Source organism: Melanotaenia boesemani, chromosome 2 (genome assembly GCF_017639745.1).
Source record: "Melanotaenia boesemani isolate fMelBoe1 chromosome 2, fMelBoe1.pri, whole genome shotgun sequence".
NCBI lineage: Eukaryota > Metazoa > Chordata > Actinopteri > Atheriniformes > Melanotaeniidae > Melanotaenia > Melanotaenia boesemani.
Genome location: NC_055683.1, coordinates 19839379 through 19858739, shown reverse-complemented (window position 1 = coordinate 19858739; position 19361 = coordinate 19839379). Strand labels below are relative to the sequence as shown.

At 36.9% G+C, this 19361-nt stretch overlaps 2 protein-coding genes across 3 annotated transcripts; one reads left to right on the top strand and one right to left on the bottom strand.

Moving 5' to 3' along the window:
- Positions 1–2693: 2693 nt before the first annotated feature.
- rasd4 (rasd family member 4) lies at positions 2694–3985 on the top strand. Its single transcript, XM_041967922.1, has one exon. It carries the CDS (start codon positions 2809–2811, stop codon positions 3433–3435), a length of 627 nt encoding a protein of 208 aa, XP_041823856.1. The 5' UTR covers positions 2694–2808; the 3' UTR covers positions 3436–3985.
- Positions 3986–5856: 1871 nt separating this feature from the next.
- Positions 5857–18112, bottom strand: prpsap1 (phosphoribosyl pyrophosphate synthetase-associated protein 1). Of its 2 annotated transcripts, XM_041967901.1 has the most exons (11): positions 17712–18112; positions 17321–17373; positions 16193–16259; positions 15921–16093; positions 15721–15836; positions 15548–15603; positions 13472–13617; positions 12392–12433; positions 10250–10320; positions 9522–9668; positions 5857–7949 (listed from the first exon to the last, which is right to left on the bottom strand). In XM_041967901.1, the coding sequence occupies exons 1-11, from the start codon at positions 17792–17794 to the stop codon at positions 7791–7793; spliced, it is 1113 nt and encodes a 370-aa protein (XP_041823835.1). In that variant the 5' UTR covers positions 17795–18112; the 3' UTR covers positions 5857–7790. The 2 variants fall into 2 exon arrangements, with proteins under 2 accessions (XP_041823835.1, XP_041823845.1); XM_041967911.1 differs by lacking the exon at positions 12392–12433.
- Between the last annotated feature and the right edge of the window lie 1249 nt (positions 18113–19361).

The window sequence follows — 19361 nt, the reverse complement described above, 5'->3', positions numbered from 1 at the left end:
AGCACAGTGATGGCTTTCTGGGTCAGCTTATAACATCTTATATTACATCTGTGTTTGTTTATGACCAAGAATTCCACTCTCCTGTTCGGCTGACTATCCACAACTGCTTGCTTTGCTCTCCAGGTTGCTGCAGGGAGTGCAAACTTTTTCAGTTCATGCACAAACTGTTGGCCTCTTCACATGAATCTGTAGCACTGGATTGTTAAAGTGTGTGAAGAGTCACGTTTTCTCCTTGACAACACCTAAAGAAACGTGACTGTTTGATTGACAGGCTGATGCTGTGCCAACAATACACCCTGCTAAATAAACACAGAGAAGTGGCCCATGCTAACATAACATAAATAACTTTGTCATGAAGCTACTGGATGTTATTACTAGAACTCTATTAACCCAGTCAACCCTCTCTTCTGCTATTTTCAACATGAAAATACTGGACAACCACAATAATAATAATAATAATAATAATAATATTAATAATAATAATTGTTTGTATATATATATATATATATATATATATATATATATATATATATATATATATATATATATATATATATATATATATATATATATATATATATATAATTGTATAATTGTAATGTATAATTAATAATTGTTTATTCATTTGTTTGTTTGTTTGTTTTTCTAATATCAGGCTTTAGGTTCCAGTACACAAAAATAATTATTGTTCAACAGAGCACCAAATCCAGAGATTGCTGTGTCGCCCTCTCTGCTATCAAATGTGCTCTGAGAACAGCTTGTTCCCCACAACAGCACAGCCAGCCATCGCAGACCAGAAGCTCAGTGCTGCATCACGACGACAGAAATCAGCTGCTGAGACTCCGTAGCTGATCCTAAATCTGCCTCCATAGTGGAACAAAGAACAAACTAAGAAAAAATGCTTGATTTGATCAAATTAAAATATCAGAAAGTTTCCAACATTGAAGAGACACATTCTACTTTACAGTTAAGAAAAAGACACAGTTATGTATAGAAATGTGTTAATGACTTGTAGGTGTAATAGGAACAGGAAATGACACCTGAATGATTTGGTGTTTATATTTGTAAATGTTAGACAGACTGATAATTAGATTTTGTTACACCAGAGGCTGGCGCTGTTATCTAATGTTGAATGAGTCAATAGCTTTACGCAACAATGATTCAAGCCTGAACTCTAAACACTATATCTATATCTATATCTGTATCTATATATATATAGATATAGATATATATCTATATATATATATAATCTAAGTCTGATTTACTATGGCAGCTCTGACACCATTACACTTGCTTTTTATCTGTTTTTAAAAGGTGACAAACAATGAATCACTGTTGTGATTTTAATTTCTCTCACCCCAAGAGGAAGAGAGACAGCCATTAGTGGACTAGATTAATTCTATTTTCCCTCAGTTTCCACTCACCCACATATGTTTTTGCTTCCCTGAATCTCTATAACTTTGTCCTTGCAGGTTGCTCTGAGCCACCAGCTTAAAGATTACTAAAAGGTATAGAGAAAAATTCTTAGTAGCTTGACAACAAATACAAAATTAGATTTATATACAACTGTAACACAATAACAAACACAGCTTTATACACATGGCCATGTAGTCTGGTGAAAAATACAGACTTCATCCACTCTGAGTTAGACAGCCACAGAGAGGGAGTTAAATTCTACAAAACAATTTTTCAAATATTTTAACAACGTTTAAGATTGCTGCAAAAAATATATATCAGTATAGCTCAGTAAAACATAAGGGCATAAAAATGTGCATGCACCTATTTACTGGTCATCACCCACATGTAATACTTCACTCAGGTAAAAATGACAGAAATAAGAAGCACATTTCAACTGATACATCCCTCCCAGCTCATGTAATGGACCCTAAGGTGTCATAGCAACAAGTGACCATGTCATGTGGATACAGCATGAAGGAGAGGTGATCATGACAACTGCTGCATTCCCCTCTCTTCCTTTTCTGATTCATATGCAGACCACAGCTTCCCTCAGAGATTCAATTTAAATCTCAGCATGATTAGGAAAACACATTTATAATAAGAACACTTTTTATTAGTGCAGTTGTATTTCTTTAGCTTTCCTTATTTGCTTATTAATTCAGGAACAGTGCACATTCATCAACATCAGTGTAAATATACTACTTGAGCTATTTTAAACTGTTCTTTCTTGGGCAGGTGTCAAATTAACTATAAGGTAAAGTCATCTGATATGAGTATGGAAGAAAGACAAAAACAAGAAACAGAAAGAAAGATAAGGTAGGGAGGATTTCAGTAAAAGCACAGAAAATTATTTATAAACAATAAATCAGTATAGAAAATTACACAATACAATACACGTGTAGCTGTGCTGATCAACAGCTCAAAATTGTGCAGTTCTGCAAAATGTAAAAGTATAATAATATATATATATATAAAAATAAAAAGGATTTTTGGGTTCATTTCATCCTGTGTGCAATTACCATCTAGAAATAGTTTCTGTGCTGCACTCAAAGAACACCTCTGACACTTTCTCCTCCCCCTTCTGCCTATACTTGATGTGTACCTGGCTCTGATTGGCTGCTGTACATTCAAGATTAAATTGCTGCTTTCTTCTGATTGGTTGGAAGCACAGGGGGCAGGTGATGAGTGTAAATAAATACGGAGTGCAGCCTGGCAAGCACACGCTCACATGCATCTGCTACTATCACCCTCCTTAACACAGCCTCTTCCAGCTCCATCACTTCTATTCAACCACTTTCCCACTGTTGCAGGAAGGAAGGAGGAGAGCTTTTGCAGGGAAACAACCTGGACATGTCCTTCGAGGTGAAAGAGAAGACAGAGGTGCGTTTGGTGTTTCTGGGGGCAGGTGGAGTGGGGAAAACAGCCCTCATCCAACGCTTCCTTAAAGACTCTTTTGAGCCAAAGCACCGGCGCACAGTGGAGGAGCTCCACAGGATGGAGTATGAGGTCGGGGGGGTCAAAGTCATCATCAACATCATGGACACCAGTGGCAGCTACTCTTTCCCTGCTATGCGTAAGCTCTGCATCCAGAACAGTGATGCTTTTGCACTCGTCTACGCTGTAGATGACCCTGACTCTCTGGAGGCTGTCAAGAGTCTGCGAGAAGAGATCCTGGAGGTCAAAGAGGACAAGTACACACCAATCGTTGTAATAGGCAACAAAATAGACCGCCACAACGAGCGCCGGGTGTCCAATGAGGACATTCTATCCACAGTGGACATGGACTGGAACCACATCTTCGTGGAGTCCTCGGCCAAAGACAACATCAATGTGCTGGAGGCTTTCAGAGAGCTGCTGCAGCAGGCCAACTTGCCCTGTCGGCTCAGTCCAGCGCTGTGCAACAGACGGGAAACTTTCCCCAAGGAGAGCAACAAAAGACCCCCCATGAACAAGACCAACAGCTGCCTCATTTCATAGGGAGCTGCTCAAAGGGCAAAAAGAGACTGAGAGAGAAAACTATACTCGGTATTGCTGCTGATGAGAATGAAACATGATGTAAACAAACTAAGAAACTTTGTTAAATAATGAATATATAAGAAAACAAAATCATTTTTTCATCCCCACAGCAGCTTATTAATGCTACCACGAGGACAAAGGTAACTTAAAAACAAATACAACCTTAAAGACAGGGAGGAATGTGGTCTGTGAATGTTAAAAACACTGGCAGTAAAGAGCTTGGTTTTCATTCAGATAAACCTATTGTGTCCTTTTGATGTTCTGTATCTGTGAATTAACAAAAAACAAAGTGTTTCTTGTATCTACATGTGATGGTTTTGCAACTCAAGTGAGCATCTGAAAAAGAACCTCCGACCACTTTTCTATTTTCTGATCACCCATCGTGTTGTAATAATGTGTGCAGCCTTACAGCTCTTAAATGCTGGTTTGCAAAACCCAGTGAAGCATAGATAATACCTAGCTCTGACATGTTTGAGGTTCTTAGTTTGTGCTTATTTCAAGATGAATAATAAATCATCCAAATTTTTGCAGACTGTGTTGTCACTTTTATTGCTCTCTTGGCACGACAGAAGAGAATACAAAGAAAGTATAGAAACATGAACCCTGGCAAATGATATGACTAATTGGAAGCTAAAGCCATCTATGAGTGTTGCAGTTCCTTGCACTAAAAAGTGAAAACAGCTCACAGCTTCACTATTCACCTAGAAATTCTTGCAAATGAGAGAAATCTAAATATAATGCCACCCTATTTAGAAATTTGTTTTATTTAGAAAAGCTGACACTGTTGCAAACATTTTTTTTTTTTTTGTAGTGTTGACACACTTCATTTATTGAGAACAGTACTGGTCTAACCAGATAAGTAAGTTCTTAGTAAGACACTGCCATCACCTGACAGAAATGTGTCAAGATCACAATACAGGTCATTTGAAAGTAGCAGGGAGTGGATTGTCTCACAGAAAAGAAAAAGTAATTGGATTACTGGCTCAATTACAGACTATGTTTTGTGCAGTGTTGGTGGTGGATATTATTGTCATCAGTGTGTGTGTGTGTGTGTGATATTTACTGCCAGTTAATCAGACCTTGGAGAGCTATAAAACTCCTGTGTTAAAAAAAATTAAGAAAGCTATCCAACAGATGCCACAGTTAAAAAGATTAAAAATCTAAACATAATCCAGGAAATAAAACTCTACAGTAACACAAATGTGTTATTTTGCATTTGGCTTCATTTGAATTGAAAACTGATGATTTTAATGGCTGTGTAGCTGAATCACATCTATAATGGCCTCTTTATATCTAGTGTTAAGAGTTTAAAGGAACAAGAAAGTTGTGACATGAATTAACGAGGGACATTTTTATGTTCCCTAAACGCCCTTCACATTTAACCATATCTTTTTCACACTTCTAAAGGGTCACAACGTGCTTCCTCTTTCCAAAAATGCTCTGTCAAGGTACACAGCTTGCCCAGAATGAGACGAGGAAGCGATCCAAAACTATCAAATCTCTAGTTCCTTTTTGTGCTGTTTAAACTCACGGCTGATCCACGGCAACACAAGCCTTTCTTTCTGGCATATGATGGGGAGACACAGAAGCAGACCGTCCTTTTTTTGAAGTTCAGGTGAGATCTAAACTTTAACGAACATGGTCACAAGGACTGTAGTATGCTAACTCCTCAAATAACATTTTGTTAATGGAGAAATGTTCATCATTTAAACAGTTAAAAAGTTACTATGGCGGCTTGAGTTCCTACAAGTTTCTGTGCTTGTCTCTGCTCCTAGACTTGGTCCAAGCTCCTCAGTGATGTGTGCGTACCTGAGAAGTTTCGAACAAGTACAGGATCTCTGACATCCACAACTTCAGATATTAAATTAAAAGGCTTGTCTTGTATAACAGGGCAATATATTGTTTTGTTTTTTTTGTTTTTTTCTTTTACAGTGGTATCTGTTAAACAGAAAATTGTCAGGAATATATTTAAATATATGTAACTTAATTATGTAAGATCACTTAAAAAAAGAATAACCTGATGGAAATATGAATTTGTAGACGACATAAGAAGGTCCAAAAATGACTCAGCAGCACCATCTATTGATAGATTAGACAAACTGCAGTTAAAACATTTTGAACCATATGTTTAAAAAAAAAAAAAAAAAATCTTTTTTAATCTGTATTTAAACATTTCCTCTCAGCTTTATCTTTAAATAATATAAAAGATTATTTAATTCAAAATGTTGGACAGACTAATGTCAATATGACTAAAATATGATTAATATGATTAAAATTCACACAAGATATTCTAATCTAAAATATATGAATTTAAGTTGCATAAACAGTACATCTATTCTAATACAGATCAATAAAATGTAGAATTAAGAGACAAGGCACAGCGAGAGGCAACCGTTATATTTTCATACACATTGACATATACCAGAGTCAAACAAAGCTGAAGGGAAGGAAATCAGGGGAACAATAAATACAAACGCCACGAAATACATCAAGGACAGACAGAATATGCAGTTTGCATTTGAGGCAGACAATTCTAGCTTTGTGACAACATGACACCTGTTTGTCAACGCAAATACCTTTGTGAATTAAGAAAAATCCAGCATCTATAGCTAAAGTAAATTAGTGGTTATAAGGAGCAAACTCAAACAGATCTGCTGCATGGAAGACATTCAGACCCAAGTTTCTGTTAACGTGCGGGAGGTATAAACCCTCTCTCAAAAACAAACAAGCAAAAAAAATGTGCATTGGCTTTATAAAGTATATTTCCCTGAGCAAAAGGTTAAATTAGCGCAGAAAAACTGTTTTTTTTTTTTTGTTTGTTTGTTTTTTATAGTCTAATTAGAGGGGCACCAAAAAGCGTATTCAGTCTGTGTAAGTCACATTTACTCCTGCAGGGAGTTTGGAAACACACATCAAAAATAATCAGCTCTTTCATTTTACTGTAAATGTTCATTTATAAAAAAAAAAAAGCCTCAATGCACTGGATCTTACCAAAGAAAATATGCCTTATTAAGAAAATATATCTTAATATAGTTTAAGGTAAGCTATTCATGCAATAAATATCTTAGAAATATAATGGCCTACTGACTTCTGCAAATGCTGAGGAACTTACATTTTAACAATCTACCACAAATGGCGGAAAAAAAAAAAATCTGAAAACACTTTCATAAACCTGGAGTTCATCCTCTTTGTTGTTAGAAGCAGTGTGCTCTGTTAAATGCAGGTGAAGCACAGTGGCTGAGCAGCCCTGGCCATGCGAGCTAGCAAGAGTACTGGGAAAAAGGCTGCTTAAACATCATCTGCCATTACTGAGCGCATTTATCTGATATGCAGATTAGGCTCAGTTAAAGGGTCTCAGCTGCTGGAGTGAATGAGGAAATAAGTATACTGCCTCTTTTGTTCAAGTTAGCTGGATCTGAGTGTTCAAAAATATTTTTTTTATTTTATTTTAGTTATTAGTTTTTCCCCAATACTGACTTTACATGGGAAAGCAGCTATATTTGCCAGCTCATTTTAGATTTTTTTTTTCCAATCTCAAAAGATAACTTTCAATTTCAAGGTTTGATTTGTGGCATTCAGTAAGACTAATATGTAGCGTGGTACCACAGATAAATTAATGTATGAGAAACACCAGTCGGCCTGTGTTGGACTTAAAAGCGTCACCCTTAGTCTCTGCATCTCAGCGACCATTCTACTCCGTCAAATTTGGCACAGATTGATTCAACAAGAAAAGGCTCTAGTGTCGTACTGACATAAATCGATATGTACCATTAGAAGTTAGCTACTGCACTACTAAGAGTCCCATATCCAACCCTTCGGTCAAAAAGAGACTCATCTCATCTTGTGCTTCCCTCTCTGCTAGCTGGCCAGGACTCTGTGGTGGTGTTTCTAAATATCCTTCCTCTCTTTAACGAGTCTCATCCCGCAGACGGACTTTAATAAAACCGCTTCAGACTACACCTTGCAAGCATAACCATCACTGTCATTACAGTCACCACATCCTATTCAAGAAGTGTCCCGCCTCTAAAGTGGAAGCTGATTTTATTGGAAATACTGTTACTTTTTTCTCAGTTTGATAAGGGTCAGGATTAGCTTTCAATTGAACATAAATGCAGTGAATGTTTAAGAGGATTCGTTATGTCTGAATAATTTCTAGCTTTTTCTTTAAGTTAATCAGGATGCATGTGTACATGTAATCCTGACATAAGCAGTACATGGAACATGTCATCAGCATTTTATTACAGCAATGAGCAGAAGGAGCAGCAGTGGATATCATCTCAGTCACTGCCACCCCGCTCAGCTGTCACTAACACTTTCTAGTCATCCACAGTGATGTTGCGGAACAGGTAGGCCATAGACTCTCCATTATGAATGCGACGGATAGCCTCAGCCAGTATCATGCTGACATCCACGGTCTTGATTTTTGGACACTGCAGCTTCTGCACTTCATGGGGCACAGTGTTCGTGACGACTACCTGGAGACCCAAAAAAAAAGAAGAAAAAAAAAAAGAGATTGTGTTTAAAACTGTGAAACAACTTATGTGCATGTTTTCTTAAGTTTTGAAGGCTGATATCCTCAGTAGATTTTTCAGACCATTTTGACATTTGAGTAGAAACATTTACTGTAGATGCACATTAAAAAGAATATGATTTTATATTATGTACAAAAAAACATTTGCAAAAAGTTGTTGTTTTAGGAACTATCGTTCAGGCCAATCTATTAGGACCAAACCAACATGCAAGATTTTATTCTAACTATTCAAATGGAATTGTTAGCAAGACAGAAAACCACCACCAACTCCACCAAAGGAGGAAGTAAACTAAAGAAGCTGCACATACTTCCTTTACCTGTTCTGAACAAAGATTATATTTTGGTTCCCCCATATTTTTTTTGTCTTTTACAGGGCAAAGAGCCCAAGTGATGGCATCAAGCTCTTCCTGTTCCATCTCTCTCCCACACTGCTTTCATTAGCTATCTGCTCCAACTATCAAGAAAAAACTAAGATGTGGTCTCCAGATTAAAAAAGCAGCTTCGGGCACAGCACTCCACATATGAAGAGACCACTGACAGAAATGTAAAGCTTTAAAGTAGTGGGCAAGCTGTTCTTCCACCTGAGCAATGATCACCTGTACCAACACTGTAGCTGGTGGACTTGCAAGTATCTGTGGGTTCTGAGAAAATCATTCAAAAAGTGGATGGCTAAAATGTTATATGCACTGCACTAGCACTACATGACAGCACCTGGGTCCAACTGGACTCAAAAGCGGTCTGACTATCACTTAATTATGACGTCCCATCTTGTTTGAATTCATGCTTGTGTTGTTCTTCCTCTCAAATGTAAGTCGCTTTGGATAAAAGCGTCTGCTAAATGACTGTAGAATAGAATAGAATAGAATAGAATGTTAGACTAATGGCTTGATAATGGCAGATAAGCCATTGGTGACACAATGGTAGCTATGTCTATTTTTTATATTTTTATATAGTTTATGTGACATCCAGGTAAAGCTTAGAAGGCAAGGCTATATGTATGCACACACTGCAGGATAAATGATCTCGGTGGTCTTTTCAAGAGTGAAACACTTCTTGGAAGGAAATGTGAGACTTGCATCTTTAAAAAGGTATTTATTATAGGATCTTCAAACCAAACCATAAGTACTGTTTTCTGAACACCTGATAGTTAAAAGGAAGTGAAAACTGACACTGATCCCTAACAGAACTGAAGCAGCTGAAAACAATGATTCTTTCTTTGTTCTATGAAACGGTCATTATATGGCACAGTTCAGCTCAACGTTTGTATTAGGAGGAAGTCTCCCTTTTACATTGTGTTTCTAAAGGACAAAGCAGAGGTACTGAACAGGCTTTTTTTTTTATTAGATTTTATTATTTATCTTTATGTCGTTCTCCTTTAACCTTCTTATTGCATTCAATTTATCTTTATGTATAGAGCAATTTAAAATGAAGTTATTTCTTACGCATGTTCAGCCTGTCTGAGACAGAAATTTTAATTTTAAGACACATTGAAATCAAAACGTTTAGGTGTTCTCACCTCATCAATGGCAGATTCCTCTATGAGACGTGGAGCATCTGCAGAAAGTAAACCATGCGTGGCCATAATATAGATTTTATAGGCCCCTCTCTCTTTCAGGATCTCTGCAGCTGCAACAAAGTCTCCTACATCGTCTATAATGTCATCCTGACAGGAGAAATAAAGAAGAAAAAGATGTTAAAACTTAATAGACCTTCCCTTATTTAACTCCTTCAACTCTTCAAAAGGAGATTAAGGAATGTCAGCATGTGTGTTCCCCCTTGTTTTTTTGAAAGATTTGAGTTTGGTTTTGTCAATTCTTTATGGTATAATTTTGTGGTTTAAGTTAATGGTAGAAGAAATGAAAAGAAAAACACAATATATGTTGAAAAGTGAAGTAAGACTTATGAGACAACTGGGCAAGCGAATATACACTAACAGCCAAATGTAGTATAAATATATTAACTAACCTACATAAGTATATATACTTGTAAGTAAGTATATAAACTAACTTCCATGCTTGCTTGATTTCATGTCTTGGCAATGATGTGTGCCGAGAGGGTGAAATCTGAACACAGTTTACTTTCTGTGGCTGCAGCTCAAAGTGTTTGCTCACAGTTCATACATACATACAGGTACATCCAGTACTCATTTCCCAATAAGTCATTCTCAACGAGCACGTGCTAAGCAGAAAAGCTGAGTTCATGTGTGAAAACAGCTTAAAGTGAAAGACCAGAGAAGCATCTTACTACTATGATGGCGATTCTCCCACCCACATCTCCAACTACAGTAATTGGAGGTTTCTCCTTGGCCATCATTACTGAAAAAGAAAAGCATATAGTCAATCAGATCTTTCCCCGAGGGCAATCATACAGATTTAAAAATAAATCTATGTAGATTGGGTAAAATGGGTTGAGAAAATCTATGCAATTGAAGCAAATCACTGCCCCCAATTGCTGTTTATTTACTTTTTTTTAAGTTGAATGGTTTAGGTAATTAAAAAAAAAATGCTGCACTATACTAAAAGGGCAGCATGTCACTCAAAGACAGTAGTACAAGTACTCCCTCCCCCTCCCATTCTACCCCTCCTACTTATTAAGAGATGCAACTAAAAAGCTAAACCTAGAGCAAGCATGCCATGCAAAGATCAAATGACAAAAAAAGGGTTTTCAGCCCAGGATACCCAATCAAAAGACAACGTAAAACTGCCTGGGTGCACACACAAATCAGGCCCTGGGGGTAGCAGGCGTATGGCAGCAGTCTGCATATGAACCAAAAATTCACCAAACACTCATTTCACACGCGACAACAGTGGCAAGCACTGATGAGTGCATCTTCATACACACTTGCCAGTGTTCTGGGATCAGTCTTCAGTCAAATAAAAGCCCTGCCAGCAACAAGCCTACTTTTACATGCACACCACAATCAGCCAATTTTGGTTTAACATTTAACATAATACACAATTAAAACAGCTTCACATTGGTGATTGTAAGTTATAATAAAGAGTCTATATATCCAGTGACAGCCATTTTCTGCTTAAAACAAGGAAAGTCTGACGAAATGTTTCTAATAAACTATAAACATTCTGATCTTGTGTTATTTCATTTGCGAAAATACTACATTTAATTGCCCAAAGTATACCTGCGATACAAACATTAACTTGTCTGATAACAGAGTTATAGGGTTACTATTTTATTTATGTAATGGTTACAGTGGGAATTGATATGATGTAATATATTTAAATGGCTATCCATCAAACTGATCTTGATTCATAACCAAAAAAATGAAAAGAACAGATGCTTTATGAATACTGGCGTGCATGTAAATGCAGACAAAGGGTTTGAGGAAACAATCCCACTAGTAGACAATCAGCAAGCCAGGCTTGCTGTAAGAAAACAGTCTCAAGAAGCAGAGAAAGGTAGAGCATGCCTTGCAGAGCAGGGAATACCACTAGTTCCACAGTAACAGAAAACCTGGAATTGTCATAGTCTTGTTTTTTTTTTCTTCTTCTTCTTTTACTACTATTAACTAAAGACAGCAACAGGAGAACTGAGTAGCAAAAACACATTTCTGAAATACAAAGTACTGGCAACTTGCTGACACTATACAACATGTAGCTACCAGAGAAATGTTTGAGCAGTTAAATTAATTCAAGAGCTCTTCAAACATGGCAAAAACCATTAACACCACCTTCAGACCAACGGTTGGCCTGTCCAAAATTAATGACAAAAGAACGAGCATAACACAATAAATATTACTGTTGATAAACGATCTTGTTTACAACTGATAAAGCTTCAAGACATAAACTTATGAACTGTTACATTTCCAACATCTTTCTTTAACTAGATCGGTTTCCAAAGCATGCTTTATTGCTTTCATCCCATGCAATTATGATAAAATCATTAGGTTTTGAAAAGTGGTTTTAAAATTGGTGCAGCATGTGTTGATTGGCAAGATGAGTCCAGATATATAGAAAAGAAAACCATAAAGAAAACAACTTAAAAAAAAACAAACACTTGACATGGTTCTGGTTTGATTTATGGATTTCCAACTGAAATCAGAGCAGAACAAAACATAGTTTTTACCATCTTGTAGAGCAGCTGTCTGGAATCATAGAAAGGTGCAGTAAACACAAAATCCTTCTATTTTAAGTCAAGCATGCCATGCAAACTGCTTCAAGTAGCTGGTTAGCCTGAAAGTGTTGTCAGGACCAATTGTCTGGGCACTTAATGATGCAAACTTTTCACAAACCCCCACCCCTTATCCTGAATCCAGACTGCATTTTCTCAAGATGCAAACACAAACCCTTTTTTTCTACACATGCACAAATCGAGGAGTTATTTGAAGAGGAATCATTTCATAGTTAGATGTAAATTAGTTTTAAGTCATACTTGGGAGCTCTATGCCAGGGAACGGAGCCTGTTGTTTGCCTGCTATTGTCAACAAATAAACACCACGTTAACACAAATGCACAAATATAAGACATGACAAACACATAATGCCAAGATTTAAGGGATCATCCCCTTTTTTTTAAAAAAAAAAGGAAACAACAACAATGTAGACTAATTGTGTCAATGTCTACAATAAAGTCTTGTGTTTTCCAACAATATTTGAAATTTTAAATGTTACATTATATTAAAATCGAGATTAACGCTAAAAACTCAATAATATTCTGTTCAACCAAACAAGACATAAATATGGAGTCATTTGCCAACGACACACTTATTTGTGAGTCCTTCAGACAGGTTATATAAAAGTTGACGTTGGTTTCCACCGTTATTATACATGTTCACATATGCTCCAAAAGCAAACAAAAGATTGATTCTGTGACTATTTCCTAGTTCACTCTTTGTAAGTTAGAAATTACAGCTTGCTGTGGATACAACATGAGTAATGGTAAAGTGGTAAAGGAATTAAATCATGCAGAAACACAAAAACTATTTCTTTGGAGTATGATCGATGGTACGAAAGAGAAACAGCAGAGTTATCAGTTTAAAACAGGTTAGCACAAATAAAAGCAGAATTAAGATTTTTCACAGCAGACATATTAACGCGCCACAGTAAGAGAAGCACAGCTGTGTTAATGGCGATTGTGTTTCACTTAGAGGAAGTCCAGCTGTTGTACAAGTTGGCTCATGGTTGTGGCTTACTGAGTTGCTGAAAGGAACTGACCCATCACAAGCTGCTCTTGTTTCTCAAGTGCCTTTTGGGCTCTGACAAGTCATGAAGTCTGCTGTGACGAAGGCCTGTTAAATTATGGACACCTTGATGTGTGGAGGTATTAACTGTGTAGGTATTCATTTTTTAATAAAAATAAAATCTTGCTGCTTTAACCAATGTATGAGGAATGAAAAGGACAACACAACACAATAAGCATGAGACATTTCATATTTACAGGTATAAATCAAGCATATAAACATGCCATTAAAGCCAGAACACAAAAAGCATTAAATGAGGATGGGTGTTCTTACAAGGTAGCTCCAGTCCTGTGTGTCCTGTGGTGTTACGCACACATGGTGGAGAATGTCTTCCATCAGCCATGTCAGACTCTGAACACTGAGCTTCACCATGAATCACAGCCAGACCCAAACGGAGCCGTTCTGCGTAAGACTGAGCTCTGTAAAAAAACAAGTAAAGTCAACTGAAGAGCAAAAATAAAAATAAAAAACTCAGAATACCATGTTGAGCTTTATTCTTCTTCTCTCTGTTATTCTTTATGTGATGTTATTTTAACACCATTAACATTTTTACAATGGACGGCGCTATAATTGATCTAAAATTTCACAATATTGACCAGATTATTCCTTTTTCCTGCAATAATGGCCCGATAAATATGCAACTCTTTCTATATTAAATACATTTTTTTCTAATTAGCTTACAAGCAAAAATTTACACAATTTTAAAATGTGCAAGACATTATTTTAAAAATAACCGCTTACCTGTCCTTTGGCAGAGCCAGATTTGTGGTTATGGTACAGCAATATAAAAAAAAAGATGGTAATAGTAATACTACATGTTAATTATCTGCGCTGCAGACCAAACCAAAGGCTTTGTTTCTTATGCAAGCTCCGGCTGTTTGGGGTCTGACCTGAGATCCTGCATATTTCCTGTAATGCTGTTCTTGGTAGCTTCATTAGATACAATATGGCTGCACGGTTTAGCACATTAACAGTTCAGTCTAAATCTAGACCCACAATTATAGTGAAAACAGCAATGAAGTAATTGGGTCAAATTTTCAGTAACCAGTAGCTGTTCTGTACTGCCTCAGCCTGGATGCCTCAGTACAGTCAATCCAGCTACATAAAAAAGCAGACGTCAGATAGAGGAACATCCATCACTGATCAAAACCTCTGATTAGACTTCTATCAAGACTGACAAAGGTTGAAATTGCGACATGTCTGACAATTAAGTTTGGTCATCACTCATTTAAAGAATTATACATCTACACCATGATTGTGGGAGCAGTAACGTACTTCTATATGTTGTTCTCAATCAACACTCAAAAATGTCATTGGGTGTTTGTTTTCCCCCAAATTTAATATCTGATAAGCACTTAAGTTGTAATATTCAGCTAATTATTTACCAAAATCTAGGCTTTAAAAATTATTTTAAAAAAAGAAAAATTCTCATTTGTGCCACCCTGTTCCTGGCCCCCTCATTGAAACTTTTCCAGAGCCGCCCCTGCATATAAATCCTTTCTATCACCTGTCAACCACCTGGTTCAAGAAGCGTCCTGCTCTGATTTGTTTTTCACAACCTGTTAATAATTTATCTTCACCACATTCATGGCTCCTAAAAGGTAAACCTGCCTATCCAACATTTGCACAACACCAATGATTTAGAGAAAAACATCCTCTTGTTTCATCTTGACACTCACTAGATATTTTGAACCTGATCCACCTGGCTGTATTATGACCAGCAGATTTTACAACTGTGTCACCAGCAAACCGCAGCTAACATTGAAAACAATTTCAAATAAATGCAAACAAAAGGTAATCTGATTGAAACGGACTACTGTTTTGTGTCAACATCCTGCTAGTTTCCTCCTCTTGAGCAAGAGCTCAACGATAAACAACAACAAGAAAGACCTCACTGGGACAGAAAAGAAGCTCACCTGATCGACAATCCTGACATGATTCAAGGAGCAACAGGAGAGGGAGGAGGAGGAGAGGGAATCGCGCAGCACAAAGAGAAAAAGCGACTAGCGTAGCAATGTTGCGCAAAAGAAAAAAAACAGCAAAATAAGTGTGGATGTTGGGACCCACTCACCATGAAAAGCCACGGGTGTGACACCCATGGATGCTGGTATGTCCAAGATGACTGTAGCAAACAGTCGCATGTAAAGCTCCCACAGACATTTTATAAAAAAAATTCCAACTCATGCCATGACAAAACTTTTATGCATGCATGTAATCTGCATTTTTTTTTTTTTCCCATCACCAACTGCCCCGCGCCAGAATTCCGGCACGGTGCCGGATTCCCATCAACCCCTGCTGTTTAAAAACTGAAAAAAAAAATGCATTTGAAATAAAAATGCATCTTGTTACCTTTTAGCTGCAGCAGGTGACTTTGCTACTATTATGGCGTTTCTGTAATCAGGAATCTGTCATGATGAAAGAAAACAAATGTCACTGACAGACTGATCTAGTTTATATGGAATTCTCAATGATTATACTTAAAGTTACAACACATTTGAATGATCTTTGAATCTGATTATCACCTCTTCTTGGATGTACTGAATCAAGAAAGGGGAGGCACGCAGGTTGTCAACAGGAAAGCTGAAAAAGCCTTGTATCTCCTTCTGATGCAAGTCCATGGTGATGATGTGTGTTAATCCTTACAAACAAAAATAAAAATACAACTTAAAAAGGGGAGACTTTTAAGATATCACTGTTTAAGATGTGCTTTGTTGCCTTTTACCTGCTTTGGCCAACATTGAAGCTAATAATTTGCACACTATGGAACCTCTCTTTCTCATCTTGCACTGTTTGCTGTAGGGAAAGTAAGGAATGACTCCAATAATGTTCTTTGCACAAGAGGTCTTGAGGGCATAAGCCATGATAAGAAGCTCCATGATGGCCGTGTTGACATCTCTAGTTGTAGCCAAAACAGAAAAGACAGGAGTAAATTATGTTCATTTAGGATAGTAATAATCCACCTGCAGTCCAAATGGCGTGGCATCCTATACTCACCTTGGTATGGTCTGGATAATGAAAATAGTCTGCCCACGAACAGATTCTTTCACATCCACTCTAGTCTCTGTTTAGAGAAAAAGAAAATTAAAAAATAAATTTGTCAATAATTACTCACAGATTTCTAAGTTCTTCTTCATATAAGCGGTTAACACGGTTATTGTGAAGGGATTTGATGATTCATTCTGCTATTAGCCAAACACTACTAACCCTAGAACAACAATGTCAGGTGATTTTCACCCACAGGAAACTCACCCCCAGTCAGAGGGAGACAGAGTGGGACTTTTTAACAATCTAATAGTTTGACATAAAAATAAATTATTTATTATTTTTTTTAATTAACTGATCAAGTCAATGTAGTCATCTGTTATTAATTTTTGGTCATAACATAATACATTACACAACCTTCCTGACTGTTTGGGTTCTTTCTACATTTGCTTTGATGGTAAATCACCCGACATTAGTGGTCTAGGGTTGAGCCAGTTATTTTGTGATTACACATTTGCATCTTAAGAAACTAAACAGTTCAAGTCATATTTAAATATCAAACTGTTGTGCAAAGGACTTCAAAATATTTTAAGCTGCATATTGGAAAGCACCCATCTAATATGCTCAATTGTTTGTTGCATGGATATTGATGATGCTAAGATCAAGCCAAAACACAAAACTTTAGTAAATACAGTTGTTTTAAAAGTCATGATTTAAACAATTTAATACTTCTAAGTGCAACTAGTCCTTTCACATGTCCTTCTATTTTGATAAGACTAACTTTATACTGAATGATTTTCTTATCATCTGTCAAAATAAAAAGTGCATAATGACATGAGATCATGTACATGTGCATGTCTTAGGTCTGCATTGGTTCAGATGGCTTCATCAAACCCAGATTAATGTGCTCCAAAAATAGCTAATAGCAGAAAACAGAGAGCAAAAAATACGTAATAAATCAGAAACAAAGCACCTTTTATAGTCGTGGCGTACAGAAAACGTTGGCTGAACTTGTCTGAGCTTTATATATTGTGTAAATTACACCGTCATTTCACCCTTCACAAGAGGAAAATCAAACCACCTTAAGGCAAAGTTTGCAGAGATGGCACATAACAAAACTTTATTTGTTCCTCATCTCACCTCTGTTGGATTCTTGAAAAACCACAGATTTTCCAAGCTCAACTCCCAGTCGTCTGTGGAAAAAAGAGCACAATGATACATCCACATGTCTTCAACAACTGTGAAATCTAATTACCATATGAAAACTAATTAGTCTCAAACTAAAACCAGCATGATCACATTCATTCAGACTGCTCAGTCATGGAGACAATAAGTTATTTCACATGATTCTGCCCCACCTTAGGCAACCATTTATTACGTTTATGTTATCAGTGAATAAGCTGAAAATGTTCATTCTTACTGATCCACACGAAGGCTTTATCTTCCACATGTAGTTGTTAAAAGCTGATAAAACCATAGTACACCGTTAAACATTAACTAGTAGTCACTACTAGCGGTTTGTAGTACTTACTCGGTTATCTTCTTAGCCAATTCAGTGCATGCTGCAGAAGAGTTTGCGGAAAATGCGCGGTATCCACTTTTAGCGACATTCATTCTAGTAGTAGAAAGGTGTTTTGTGTCACAAACTGTCAGAAGTGCAACTTTACCTAAACAGACACTTGCGTGTTGTTTTTCTTTACGACGTTGTTGTTGGTTAGCTTGCTAGCGTACACGAGCCTGCTCACTGAAATAAATTACACGAAGACACCGTTTGCGTGTGACACAAACGTGGCTAAAACATGACCACAAAATAAGCAAAACGACGGTTCGAATATCTAATGAATTGTACAATTATACGCGGACAGACGACTGACACCTGTCTAACAAGCTCCACAGCAACCTAACTGCCATACACTGAAAACTACGAGTCGCCGCTTGGGCCAATACTGTTAGGTGCGCTTTGCACATGAACAAATGTTCACCACCTGCTTTCTTTCTCAGTGTCAAGATTTGTTTATGATGTAAAACCAAATATATTTATTGTTTGATGACTGAATAAGCTAAACTAAACTAACAAACTATCTGTATTTTGTTGTTTGGGATAGACTGATTGATTCTGAGGTACGTGAATTTTGAGAGCAACACTGATCTAACATCCAAAGAACTACCCCTTTTATCCCATTTTTAATGTCGCTAGTCTAGTCGCTTTTTTCTCAAAAAAACAAAAACAAAAACAAACAAACAAACAAATATATATATATATATATATATATATATATATATATATATATATATATATATATATATATAGTGTATTATAACCCCCTAACAATAACCCCCTAAAGATTAAATCAAATTAGCAAGTATAATACAAGCTGTAAATCCATTTTTGACACTTTAGATGCCTGGATCCCTTTTGGCAGATTAAACTTGTACTTTGCTCCTTTTTGGTTTGTTTGTTTTTATTTGTTTGTGTGTGAATGGAGAGGAAAGTCAAAGCTGCATTATAGATGCTGGGTCCGTGATACCTGAGACCTCTGTCCAAAGATGTCTCCTCCCTCACACCATCTTTCTCCTGTGTGCTTAATGTGTTCATTACAGTCCTCAAAAAAGTGTCCTTCATCCTAAAGATATAGTAGGTAAACCATTGAGTCTTCACTTGAAGATTTGGCTCTCTTGTGTTGTGTCATGTGTTTATGAAGTAGTTATTTAGTTTATCCAATGTCGGACTTGCTGTAAGTGCAGTAGTGCAGAAGATCACAGAATTTTTATGAAGGAGAAACCAAACCATTCTGTTCTCCAGGCGCTTTCCATTTACATGTTGAATCTTGTGACCAAGAGATGTTTGGTCAGGTAAGAAACATCTGTTGCACCAGGTTTAAGAGCCTGGGCCTGGGGAAGCTCAGACACCTTAGCTGCATTACTTGAGCATGTTTTTATATGAGGACAATTTAGAAAATAGTCTCATTTACCATTTTAACTGCCAATAAATCAAATATATGAGGAACAGTGCAGTTTTACTGTATCTCCTGTTTAAACTATAAAAGCTTTTTCTTTTGTTCAGGCAGACAGAGATTAATCTGAAATAGGAATGACTCCAGAGTCCAGAGGATGGCAGTAGTGGACTACTTGTGGCTCTTTCATTCTACCCATCCTTTCATTTTTCATACCTTCCTTTATC